Genomic DNA, 13958 nt, shown 5'->3' with positions numbered 1-13958 from the left:
ACTCTGCAAAGTCCACCAAATCTTCCTGTGCTGGGCCTGGCCCTTCCCCATGTGTCTAGGGCCAGAGTGTATCCCTTCACTTGGGATGGGCTCTCAAAGTCCCTTTTTACACCAGGGAAAAAATACTAATCCACTACCAGAGGCTCCCTGGAGTGCAGAGGCCTCCTTATTGACACCCATGTTCAGGGGTCTGGATCAGTCTGGTACTGGCCTCCCAGACAGCATCTGGGGTCGATGTGCTCCCCCTTGTTCAGGCCAATTGTTCCTGTGGGTTTCTCCAACCTGGTACAGACCCCTTCGATCTTCATTCCTCCCTCTCTTCAACTAAATTCCAGATTTCAGCTCAGTGTATATCTGTGGATGTCTGTCTCTGCTTCCATCAGCCACTGGATGAGGGCTCTCGTTCTGGATCAGGTCGGTGGAAAGGGAGGTGGCTGCAACCTATCTTAGGGTCTGTTCTTAACTAGGAAGTCAGAGAAAAGCAGAAATCTACCAAAGAGGAGACTGGGTACTTCTCAGCACCCGCATGATGGAGTTGAGGGACTACTTTGGTCAAAAGTGTCTGTTTCACTCTGGTTTAATGGCTATAAAAATATAACATGAATTAGGTAGCTTATAAATGATGACATTTATTTTTTTCTAATCACTGCAGAAGCTGAAGTCCAAGACCGAGAAGTTCACACAGGGTCTGCTAAAGGCTTACTTCATAGTTCATACTTGTCTTCTGGCTGAGTTGTGTCTTTGTTTGTACAAGAGGCAAAGGGACCTCCCTTATGAGGTCTGTTATCCCATTTATGGCCCAATGATCTCCCCTAAGGTCATACTTCCTAATGACATGACCTCAGGGGCTAGGATTTCACCATGTGAATTTCGGGGTGACACCACAGTCAGACCATAAGAGAGCCTAAGTGGTTGGTTGCCACGTCTTCCTATGGCTAGTCTGTTCTGAGTGGTGTCTGAACTTTTGGCCATAAGTGAGTATTCAGAGTTTTTTTTTTGGGGGGGATTTAGAATCAACAATTCCTGCTGATGGCAGGATAATAAAAACAAGAGTCACAAACTCCTTGGCGTCTTTTCATAAATTCTTCCATGTTCTAAGTGAAAAATTACTGACTTTAGACAGACTTTCTTTTTGTTGAGACATTGTCCCCTGTCTATTTCTTCCACGAACAGCTCTGTTAACCAATAGGAGCTCAGCAGCAAGCTGGGTGGTGTTCTACATTTCTGTGACCTCCAGACATTCTCCTTGCCCACTCTGACTTTGAGCTAAGTGTCTAGAGGTTTTTCTGTTTAGCGATACTTGTATGTGAAGAAAACACTGGGTGTTCTATGAGTATACTGTCCTCATGCTGTAACAAGTGACACAGTCAGCAACAGAAAGTATTTAAGCTCTTAATAATCAAGTTATGAAAACCGCTCTAGAGAGATGATGAAGAGTGGGTGGATTATGCTCCAAGACAATCTAACTCTAAAAACGTACTTTCACTCTTTGGGAAGAGTATTGACTGATAGTTTTGCTTATAGATGGGAGAGTTCTAATTACACCTAGCTCAACACAAGGGTTAAACATCTGTCTCCATCTCGAAGGTACAAAAGTAGTACTTTCTTCTTTTTGACCTACTCTGAAAGAATATTATTTTAAAGCAGTCATTCCCAACCTGTGGGTCATGACCCCTTTGGTGGCAGAATGACCCCTGTACAGGGGTGGCCCAAGACCATCACAAAAGCACAGATATTTATATTATAATTCATAACACTATCAAGGCTACAGTTATGAAGTAGTAACAAAATAATTTTATGGCTGGGGTCACCACAACATGAGGAACTATTAAAGGGTCACAGCATTAGGTAGGTTAAGAACCACTGTTGTAAAAGAAAAGAAAATAATTCATAGGCTGCCTGCTTTGTTGCTATCCTCTCTCTGTTCCCTTTCCCATGTTATAAGGTTTATTTTCTAAGATTATCATCTTTATTTCCTATCTATGAGAGTTGAAGCCCTTATCTCCAAAAGCTTTTCAACAGAAGAGACAAGTATAGTGTTGCAAGAATGCTGAGAGAGGTTGAAAAAGTGAAAATGCTCACGGGGGTGAAAAGTGCTCATGCCTTTTATGAGACACCAGAGTTGGCTGTGGGCTTCCATCTCCTACACATGCCCATAGGGATGTACACGAACGCATTGCATTTTTACTGTGTTTATAGTGTGAGGTGAGGTTCCGTGGGGAAAAGGCGGTATCTTGCTTCTTTTTGATTTGTTAAAGACTCATGGGAAATGGATCGCAAGCTATCCACAGCACATTCTCCAGCCTATCCTCAAACTATGCATGAGTAGTCATATTATCTCCTTTTCCTGCTTTAAATGTCTATTGACCTATTTCAAGTGAGAGCTGAAAAGAAATGCAAAGTAGAATTTGCTTCCTGATTCTGGCAAGTGAATGCTCCCTAGAAGGACAGATCGTCAAATGGAAACAAACGTGGCACCAGGCATCAGACCCTCACCCGCAAAGGTGCAGCTTCCCGAAGTGCACAACCTCCCTCCTCCAGCCCTGGGTGGTCCCTGCGTAGTAGGTGCTGCTGGGGTGGTGCTCAGTGGAGCATAAGGAGCTGACGTGGCTGCTGCTGTGGTAGCAGAGGGGCAGCAGCAGGTGCCAGGTGGCTCCAAAGTCCCTTGAAAATTCCAGTCTGACCGGATCAGCAGAGGAGCTGTCAGTGGAGCATCCAACATTGATCTTGGGATGAAAGAAAAGTGACACTGATTATCTCAGAGTAACAAGCCATGACAGCAGCCATATTTCCTAGAGCCCATTTAATCCATTACCTTTAAATTACAGTTTCTTAAAAAAGGTCTCATAAAAAGCATTTTCTCTCATGTTATAAGAAATAGAAAATGGACAAGGGATAACCCCAAATTTTACCTTTGGCCCATTTTTTTTTTTTTTTTTTAATCATCATCAAGTCAAGAAAGTAATACGAAAGAGTGTTTCCTGCCTCACTGTTAGCTTCCTCATCAGGTCACTAGGCAGTAACCTTTTATTTTCCTTCTCATTACACCTTATAAATAATTCCGAAACTTTGAACTTCAACACACATTCAATATAAAAACAAAATAGAATACAATCATTGTTAGTTTTCATTGACTCCAGGAAAGATTTTCAGAAATTGTAAATATTCAAGATAGACAGCATTTTGAGATAGTATATGTGGTGAAATGACAATTACACTCAGGAAAATCAATCTACCCACTTCTGTAGTTACTCTGTGCATGCGTTCTTATACACACATGTGCCTGGTGTGTGGTCAGAGGACCTAAAATCTGCTTTGTAATTTCCAGCACGTGTCACAGTACCTAAAAGTCTAACCCTGGATATCTAGATTCTTCCTTCAATCCAAGGGCATATTTGTAACCTTTGACCTTTCCTTTTCCTTCTTTGCTTTCCTCCCTCCCTCCCTCCGTCCGTCCCTCCCTCCCTCCTGATAAGCCCCTTTCTGCATGTGACTCTTTCTGTGCCAGACCTCATCTTCCCATCTTCTTATTATCATGCCATTATATATAGTAACTCGTTATTAATACACAGTGAGTGAGGGCTGAGGGGGGAAACACAGAAGGGAGGATGGCTATCCCTTTATCTCCTGAAGGATAAACAATTGGGATTTGATGAACTTTTCAACTACAGGCACTAATTTCTACCTAAATTCCTAAAAGAGACTAAAGGGCTACTTGTTCTTAATATTTAACCCATAGATATCAGAGTAATGTCACTCACCACCAGAACACTGGCACAACAAACCTTTCGTTCTATTTAACTCAAGTGTTTTAAATGAATAAATGTCTCAATTATGGATTTACTTTCTTAACAAATATAATGAATGCATGAAATGTTCTACACACAGTAAGTATATTTAATACTATAAAACAGTGTGAGACTGTTTTATATGTAAAATTCATAGGATCATGACAGACAGTCCACGAGTCCACTGGTACAGTATAGACTGCACTTAGATTGACCTAGGGCCTAAGAAATTCTAATTTTATGTAACAACTGTGAAACATAACAAGGCCACAATGGCATTCTTTTACATTTTATAATTTTAAAGTAACTAATTTCAACACTTGTATAGTAGGTAGGAGGGATTCGATGCTACAAGCAACTATTTCTGAAACAAAATTAGTATAATAAATTGGTCTGATAATAAAAGTAAGTTATGACACACAAACCTTTTATGACCTTATACAAAACCAGGGAGTTAGCTAAGACTTCCCTCTTCTCACTGAGGCTTTGTTCAAGACACAGTTTAAAGTATTTCTAATAGAACAGAGTCAATACCTCGAACTGAATGATGGTGTTCTCATTCACACTGAGGTCACGGGTGGTGATGGAATGCTCACCAACTTCATTCGAAACAAACACCATGGCTGAATCTTCCTCACTGGTTATCAAGAAAGCAAAAGGAGAGGGTTTAGGTAAACATTCCTCCTGATTCATATGGAGCAACGGTTTTACCTCTGGCTTTTCAGCTAAACACTTACGGAGCTCCCTTCGAAGAGTAAGGGCAGTAAAGGCCGATGTTGCCACCTGGGTAGAAAAACCAATTGTCTTCTCGGGGCCCAAAGTCAAACGTATCCAGAAGCAGCACAGGGTTGTTCAAATTATTCCCATCGACAACGAAGTCATCCACAATCCAGATTTCTTCTTTCTTACCTGAGACAGTTTTGGATAATAAATACATTTTTTTCCAAAGAAGAAAACCAAATTTGCAAATAGCAGCAGGAACTCAGTGACAACAGCCTCAACATATGCTCTCTAGACAAAACTCACAAGCCACATGGCAGCTCATTCACAGCCATCAAAGTGTGAAGAAAACGGATCTTGCAGCCATAGTAAATGACAGAGCCCAGGGCAGCCGCCCTAATCTCAGGGAGAGCCAATGAGCAGTCTGCACACACTGTCCTTCCAGTCAGAGCAGTGCCATATTTCCTTAATGAAACCATCCACCTCTGTCTCTCTTCACTCCTATCATGGCTCTACTTCTAGTAGCTTTCTTTCATTTTCTTGGTTTGAAAGTGTTTGATGAACATGATAAAAAAATAAACTGAGCATTTCAGATATAACAATGAAGCCCATCATCTTCTGGATTTTGAAACTGGGTATATTTTTTTCAGAGTTTTGTTTGATCCTTAAGTAAGATTAATGCATATAAAATATCTGGTGAAAACATCCATTATATTTCATAACATATACACTATATATGATTTCATATGGACTTTGTCATCTCATACATATGAATCCATCTAAACAAAAATCTACCGTGATTTTATCTCTTACAACATATTGGAACTTTATTTTATTTTTTTATCTTATTAGTTATAAGAGAAATATACAGGTTAAATTTTAGAGATAGAAGTACATTTTTCCTACCCATTTCTGTTACTTCTGCCTATTACAGTCAATTGTACTTATTTAGGCAGTTACTTGCATGTTTTGGCAAAATCTGTCCCTTTAGATTCAGTATTAATAGAATCATATGAAGTAGTCAAAGTTAGAAATTTAAAAAATCTTGTTTAAATGTGAAATTCTGTTAAGTGTTGTTTTTGTCTGGTGTAATACAGAAGCAAGTGAATATGACAGGGACATAAGAGACCGCTTGGTCTAAGTTCCTTTCACTTTTTTCTACTAATCGGTTCCACTAATGAAATGCCATTCAGAAGACGGGTACGTTCCAAATGAATTCAACAAAAACATAGTTGCTATTGGTGAGCAATTAAAGGTAAAGCCGGATTATTAAAAAACATAGCAAAACAAAGCGCCTAAGCTCTGTGAACTACACTATAATCCTGGCAACTTGGGGGCTGAGGCAAGAGGATCTTGAAACCAAAACTGCCCTGAGCTATATATACACAGTAGTTCTGGGACAGCCTGTGAGGAGAGGGGAAGATGTCTCAGCCCAAACCAAATGAAGACAAACTAAAACAAGAATGTATCAGTCAGTTATGACTGGTGGTGACGAAATACATAAAGTTGAATATCTATTGGAGATGGTCAAAGGGGAAGCATGTAAAATATAGGTGTGCACAGTCAGTGTACCTCTCAGGCAGCCCTTTCTCCATGTCTTAGGAAGAAGGAAATTAACACCCAGCCATCCATTTTGATCACAATAGAATGTGTGCGTTTTTACCATTGCTATATGGCTGCCAGAGTCTGAATCTTGTAGCGTTGGTCTGGGCGCTCTGTGGCAAGGGAACGTTGATGAAAAGTATACTGGTCGTTTGGGGGAAGTAGAACTCATCCATCAGGTGCCAGATGATCCCTCCGTTGACAGAGAACTGTAACAGGATGGAGTGAGACCTCTCAGGAGTCCCTGGGCAGGAGACAGCACAGGCATAAAGCACACCGGATGGGGGCATAGTCTCTCTGAGCTGGTGCTTCGGGTATCAGCACATGGGCCTGTTTATATTCACACAGACTTTCCCTCCAAACACTTCAGTGGCAACTGAAAGTGACTGTAAACAGGGCTTGGAAATGAATATATTTTAAAAAATACACCACATGTAGGCATCCTTTCTCTTAGACACGCACATGACACACATGTTCACGTGTGCCTGCTCTCTCCCTCCCTTCCTCCATAACTTCCTCCCTCCCTCCTTCCTTCCTTCCCCTCTTTCTCTCTGTCCTATATCTAAGAGATAGCAAATTAAAATTTATCATTCTTCTGACATCACAGTTTTGCAAATATTGAAACATTTAAATCAAGGGAATATAAATAAAAAATCACTTGAAAAAGTCCTATATCCATAGTGATATTATTTTAAAAGAAATTTATTTATTTGAATATGAAACATGAGAAAGACTAAGTAGTGTTTTGGGAGGAGTCACATCTGTAAAATAAACCCCAAATGCTCATAAATTATTAATTTTTAATTTAAAATTCTGATAGGTAGAAAGCAGTGATGGATGATTCAAGGACATGATGGCCAGTTTGCCAGCTAGCATGGTAACCACATCTGTATTAAACTGTTTAGAACAGCAGTTACCGCACCACTGTGGTGAAAGGAACTTGTATAAAGCTTATGTGTGAACAGTGAACTTTAAGGATGTTTAACGGGGCTTCCTTTTTTATGGGGGAAGATTATGCACAGGACAATTTTCTTGAAGGAAAATGATGCACACCATGGGATTAGCTTACCTTTTGCTATAAATCTGAGTGAAAACTGGACATACATAGTATTGGTGCAATCTAGATCTCTTGAAATAAGCATTCTTAATCCCTCCTGAAAACAAAAAATAAAGGAACCTTAGGCCATTTGCAGAATTACTTTTATTGTATATACTCACCTTGCATTAATTGCCTAGGTGATAGCTACAGAGATATAAGGGTAGTTCCACATGATAAGCAGCAGTGTTTTGTCTAGCTTAAAAGGTCAAAAGGATGAGATATCCTTCCCTAATGTCCCTCATTTCCTGTGTTTAAGCAACAAAACTTTATTATCCCACCTCTAATTCATACTTTTTGTGGTGCAAAAATGATAGCACTGTCCATTCCTGGCATTTGAAAAAGTCTCCTTTGATCACAGCGTGCTGTGGAGAAGTGAGGAGGAAAAGGAAGACAAATGTGCCAAGTGTTCCTGCTGGAGGCCAAGAACTAATAGCTAACTTTTCCAGGGCTCCTAGGAGTCTTGGGAACTCAGAACTGCTTTGCCTGCTCTGCCAGCCCCAGGAGGTTCTCATTCAGGCTGACACAACACCCCAGTTGGCCGAGTTAAATAAGGCAGAATGAAGGCAGGTCCCCATGCCTAGACTGCAACCACTCATGCAGAGAAACCACACAACGATGAAAACGATCACATTAGCTTTAGTAATTTTTTCTGCTAATTAACTATTTCTGGTTGCCTGGGATTGACATCTCAGAAGGTTGTTTTGTTCGTGTATATAGAGGATTGTGGTGACAGCCAGTACATTTAGCTGTGCAAAGATCCCAAGGTCCAAACAGGCTTTTAGTTTCTCAACTGAGCCTGCTGAGTGAAGTGACTCTTCAGTAGTCTGTGGCTGTGACAGTACAAACGGATTTCCTAATTATCAACTAGCAAAGGCCAAATGCCGTGTTAGCCAGGAAAAGTATTTTTTCTCTACTTCATGTTTATTACAGACCACTGTCACTAATAGCTGAAATAGCAAATATATATAGTGCCTTTAATGTGCTGGGTTTTGTAGTGCAAATTCTAATTGGTCTTCATAATAAAAGCCAGGCATCAGATATTGGGGTAAAGGCTGAAAGGTCAGAGAAGTAAAGGAGTCAGCCACAAGACAGACCTCTATCTCTACTGAATCCTCAGACTAAAGGGGTGTCCCTGTCCCAGATTGAATGCCACCTTTTACTTCTCTGACCTTTCAGCATTTACCCCGATATCCGACTCTGGGCTACAGGCTTTAATAGATACTTTAGTAAGTATTTCTAAGACAGAGATCATTCTTATGTTGGAGCGAGAGAGAGAGAGAGAAGAGAGAGAGAGAGAGAAAGAGAGAGAGAAAATATTAGAGAGCACACATTGTTGAGTCTATTAGCTCATCTTTTCATTTGGATAGAAAGAAGAAATCATATCATTTTGAATTTGGAATCTAAGAGGTATTTGGGTAATGTAATGAAAAATGCCACCTCATTTATTCCCACAACTTTATATACCATGTTCATAAACTTCTGGGTTTGAAAGTTGCTATGAAATGCCATGTTTCAATAATTTTTGGTTTTCTTTCATGTCTAACAATTCAGGACCTTGTCACAGTGCTTAATCAATGCCCATCCTTCATGCCTTACTTGGCGTGTTTCTGCTCTCCCGTCAGCACCTGCAGGCATAATGCTGTGAGTTCTTTTCTAGCTCAGGGTTACAAAGAAACGGGGGTTGAGGTGGCACCCTCAGACAGCTCAGTGATTCAGCTAATAGTATCCTTTGCTTATGCCAAGATGCTGGATTATTACTCTTCCGCCTTGGCTATGGAATGTAAACACGAAACTGTTCCCAAGGGTAAGCCTAGCCACTGTGTAAGGAGACATGCTACACTGTTTTCTCTAGGAGACTGCGGGCATGACGGGCTCCTCATATGCTGGCAATATTCTAGCTCAGCACTTGATACTGGCCTCTCTCTCTCTCTCCCTCTGCCTCCCTTTCTCCTTCTTTATGAGACAGGGTTTCTTTGTGTAGCCTCGACTGTCCTAGAACTCACTCTGTAGACCAGGCTGGTCTCAAACTCAGAGAGATCCACCTGCCTCTGCCTCCTGAGTGCTGGCATTAAAAGTGAGTGCCACCATTGGATGATACTGACTTTTATGTGGTGGAACTGTCTGCTCTCATTGCTCAGAGTCTGGTTTGTACAGATATGTTTCCCTTTCATTCCTTGGTTTGGATCCATCTGTACTGAATAGGAAAAGTTCTTTTGTCTCCAACAAGCTGTTTTAGGAGTGGAGAGCACTCAACTAAGAAAGACGATCATTTCCTCTTTTCATGAAAGAATGCCTTTGTAGGTCAAACTGCAACCTACTGAATGGCACACACTGAGCTGTCTACATCTTGCAGAGCTGATGGATAATACATGTTACACACAATGCTTGGCTGCTCTTGCATTTGAATGGCTAAAGGGAAAACAGAGCCTACATGCCTTTCTTACTCATAAGTCTTAAAGACTAGGTTAACTCTATTGCTTGGAAATTTATCAGGCAAAGAAGACCTTTGGAACACCGGAAGTTGCAGGGCTTCTGCTCTTTGGTTTAGTGTGCTGCATGGATTGGGGCAGAAGTTAGTTGGAGGTAATAGGCTCTATGACCTTAGATGAGACTAAGGACACCAGAGGTTTCCATCGTGAACATGCTGTCTCAGTGTCTCTGGGCCATCAGCACTCTTGGGGACTTACAAATCTCTCAGGTCAATACAGTTTTCTCTTTATTCCTGTAAAACTCGAGAGGATTTGGATTCAAGCAAGTATACTAACTGGCATCTATTAGGTATAATTGAAAAAGTTCCAGGGTGTCTAATTTTCTTAGTGCTCAGTCTGACTCATTAAGTTGTATAGAAACCCATGCAGACTTTTGTCAAGGACTTCATTTGCACACCTAGATTAGTCCACTTCTCCCTGCTGAGAGGGACGGGATGTGGCACGCATTCACACACCGAGAGGTGCCAGCTGAGCGCCACTGCTTAGCATCTCTCTAACTAGACATCTAGGGTGGGATTCAAAAGAACATTACAAGGTCTGTGAGTGCTAGTTCATGTGACTTAATACCCTTGTCTTCTTTTAGTCAGTCACCTGTAAGGAAGGATTAGACTACTGGTAGGAAGAAGTGTTTTTTGTTTTGTTTTGTTTTGTTTTTGTTTTTTTAAAGAAAGGGAAAGATGTCATAAAATCACTTATGAATACTATAAGATAAATATTCAGTAATATGAAATGCTACCTTCTAGTAACCAAATTCTAATATATTCCAGCAGAAAGTAAGAAGAACCTGATCTCCAAGCAGAGGGAAGATGCTGTGTCCAAAGGACGATGAAAATGAATGTAGCAGACACAGCAAGACTTACCTCAGAGGCAAGATGGAAATGGGGAGGCGAGGGAGCAAGAAAAAAAAAAAAAGGAAAAGCAAATGCACTTAGTAGAAGGCAATGGGGTTTGCATGAGAAGTTAGCAACTGAGTGAGAAGTAACAGACGCCGAAGGGACCAGACATGCATTTGTGTAGACAGCAAGGAAGGCTCAGGGATGATAGAGGGGCACACAGAACCTCACTCACCCCTTTAAAGATCAGAGATGTTCCAGATTTGATGGTCTCACCGTTCAGATTCCCCCTCTCTGCACCATATACTTCAGGCCAAAGGTCAGGATGCAGATTCCCATTGAAATCATCTTTCAGAATGGAGGGGAGAGGACCAACAGGAACACAGTGGGGGCCACCAAATCCCCGATCACACCTACGGAGAAAATGAGAGGAGAAAAGGCAGCCTTTATTATGACTGCAACAAGCCAGTGTCATTGTGCAAAGCAGGAAACCGTGTGTTTTACTAACTTACACACAGCGTCCAGCATCACAAATCCCTCGTCCTGAGCACATCCAAGGACACCCTGAGGCCAGTACAACATTATCAATAGCCCAGGAATCTGCTCCTGTGCTGTAGTTGGCCTGGATCCATCTGAACCGTGTCCTGGGAGAACTAAAAGAAAAAAAGAGAGAGAAAGAAAAAAAAAAAAAACAAAAACAATCAAACAAAACAAACCACAAAACACAGCTGGCCTGATAGACAATTTTGAAAGCATGAACATAGAGAGCTATTTTATTTCCCCTTTCCCTCTCCTACAGTCCAGTTTCCTGTCCTTTGAGATCCTTCTATTTTCATACTACATGCTAAATGCTCTTTCCTCTTGACTCACAAAGAGAGCAGGAGGCATGCTATCCAAACATTTCACCGCTTCTCTCATAGGAAAGTCAACGTGTGTGACATAGAAAAGTTATCTGGAAATCTTGATTGATGTTCCGGAAATTGGCAGAGAATTTTGGTGTTTGATTTCAGTGTTCCGATGCTAATGGGCACTAGGGAAAGAGCAAAGGCTCAACAAAGGAAGAAACTGGGAACTTCTTTGTTTTGGCAGTGAGGACCCCATTTCACTGACCCTAATGGTTTCTCAGAGTGTATGGGATCCTACCATATTTGTGTTTTCTATGTTGTTCCTCAACATGCTGTTTCCAAAGCCAAGAACTGGATACAGCTCCCTATTTTCTAGTGTGTTTTTGTCTGCTATTTGGAATATATTAAGCACGATGGCTAATCTTCATTGTCAACTTCGCTGGATTTAAAATCACCCTGGAGACACACCTTTTGGTGAATCTATGAGGGTGTATCCAGGAGGATTTAACTGAAGAGGGAAGCTCTGCCCTGCACACGGGCAGGGCGATGGGTGGGGAAGGACCCTGAAAAAGGAGAAAGCAGAGCACACAAGTGAACATGAGCCATGCTACGGGTGAGGAAGGGCCTGAATAAGGAGAAAGTGCAGCCTGGGCATCCATTTCTGTTGGCTCTGGACTGTAGCTGCCGTGTGACCGGCTGGCTGCCTCACACTCCTGCTGCTGTAACTTCTCTGCTAGGGTGTACTTCACCTCGGAACTGGGACTCAAAATAAACCCTTCTTCCTTAAACTGCTTTTGTAGGTATTTTGTCACCTCAGTGAGAAAGGTAAATAATGCACTGGGTCATAAGAGCGCTTTCTCCAGAAGCAGAGGCAGCCTTATCACACAGTAACAGTGGCTGCTGAGGAACAGGCTGTGTGGGAAAAGACTTGTAATTTGGAATACAGAACACATTCTCCCAAAGGTTGACTCCCAGTAGTACCATCTCACGTACCACTGTTTCTCCACACAGGTTCCCCTTCAACCCGAGGCAGTGAGGAGCATGGTGGCTTTAGAATGGAAATCCAGTGACACACTACTGTGGTTACTCATCGTGTGCACTATCAAGACCAAGACACCTGTGATGGGTGCAGCTCTTCCACTATCTGCCCTCGTCTTCAGGGCCAGCCTGTCTATCCCAACGGCTTGCTTCACAATTATGTTTGGCATCACCAAATCCTCGACTTGCCCCACCAGCTCTTGCTTTTTCTGGCCTCTATCGTCCATGTTCCTCTTCTCCTGGATAAGCCCTACTCAGTCTTGCTCAGCAGAGGTATGGGCTTCTCCAGGGACCCTCGGCAGATCTCTAGGCAGATTGTCTAGGATCTCCTACCGTCTCTATCATCATTTCACACGATAAACATGATTAGCTGTGTGTTATCCTAAATCATGTGGTGGGGTCCTGGCATCAGCTTATCCACTGGGTACCAGAGCACTAAAAATACAATTAGGTATTCAACAGCTATTTTGTCCAAAATTAGTAAATGAACTATAGGCAGGCAGAGTTTTAAGCTTTAGGGGTCCATGGAAAACTATTTCAAACCAAATAACACACCTCAGTGTCTTATCCTTTCCCCCATCTTTTGGTTGCATGTCTTATCTGAATTGTACCAAGAAAATAAATATTTCTCTATGTACTTAACACAGAAAAACTGTATATGAAGGCTACTGGATGCACAATGAGGAAGTCTTTGTGAGAAGCAGTTACTACAACTTGGGGAACTGTCTAGTTAGATGTAAAAACAGCAATCCGAGACACCGTGTCCTATACTTCTTCCTAAGAAGTTCCTTGCACAATTACTCTGAAGAGCACTATTCCTGAGCAGAATCACCATTATTTTCAAATTAGGTGACAGAAACCTAGCATGCAGTCAAATGACGAGCCTCACTTGGTGGAGAGTGGAAGGTAGACTGTGACCCGCCTCCAGTTCTGGAACCGTTCTGAGGTGTAAACTGAACTTTCTGTGTAATACAGACAGCCAATGGTTGGAGGGACACACTCTTCGGTGACAAGATGCCAGTCCTTGCCGTTGTTCAGAGAATATTGGAGCTGCACGCTATGGGAGCTGCTGAACGGCTTGCTGCAGCCCATGCTCATTTCAAACTGCAAGAAGCTTGGTGCTGACACGTGAAAGTCCCAGGTCTCCGCATACCGAGGCTTTCCTAGCAGAGACAAAACAGCACAGGTTTAAGAGCAGCACAGAACGAAGCTCTTTTCTTCTGATGCTTATGCGTACTATCAACAGTTCCTACGGCAACCCAAATAATGGTTTGTGCCTGTGTCTCAGATTCACACTGACTTTCCTTCTCACATCTATTGTTTTTTAGATAGTTACCTTAGAATCAGAAACATGGCAGGCTGTTAAGAGGGACTCACAGTCATAACTCTCAATTTTGCAAACTGCAAAACATAGGGATGTCCTCTGGTAGATATCTTTCTGCCTTTAAGACATCTTCTCCTTTTCATGTTTCATGAAAGAAAGTTCCAGCAGGCACCGGTCACCAGGCTATTCTAGAGGACAATATATACCCTGCCCTCATACC

At 41.9% G+C, this 13958-nt stretch overlaps 1 protein-coding gene across 2 annotated transcripts in view; it reads right to left on the bottom strand.

The window, feature by feature from the left end:
• Window positions 1-13958, bottom strand: part of Reln (reelin) — a 446863-nt gene that overhangs the window by 71918 nt on the left and 360987 nt on the right. For both annotated transcript variants that reach the window (XM_027393422.2, XM_027393423.2), the window contains exons 34-41: window positions 13304-13577; window positions 11044-11184; window positions 10767-10944; window positions 7180-7264; window positions 6172-6354; window positions 4526-4697; window positions 4323-4425; window positions 2497-2726 (exon numbers count right to left, since the gene is read on the bottom strand). In XM_027393422.2, coding sequence (XP_027249223.1) covers window positions 2497-2726; window positions 4323-4425; window positions 4526-4697; window positions 6172-6354; window positions 7180-7264; window positions 10767-10944; window positions 11044-11184; window positions 13304-13577 — 1366 coding nt within the window. The remainder of the gene's footprint in view (window positions 1-2496; window positions 2727-4322; window positions 4426-4525; window positions 4698-6171; window positions 6355-7179; window positions 7265-10766; window positions 10945-11043; window positions 11185-13303; window positions 13578-13958) is intronic.

This window comes from Cricetulus griseus, assembly GCF_003668045.3.
Source record: "Cricetulus griseus strain 17A/GY chromosome 1 unlocalized genomic scaffold, alternate assembly CriGri-PICRH-1.0 chr1_0, whole genome shotgun sequence".
In the NCBI taxonomy this organism is placed as follows: Eukaryota; Metazoa; Chordata; class Mammalia; order Rodentia; family Cricetidae; genus Cricetulus; species Cricetulus griseus.
The sequence above is the reverse complement of the archived record's forward strand: the minus strand, read 5'-3'. Positions and strand labels throughout refer to the sequence as shown.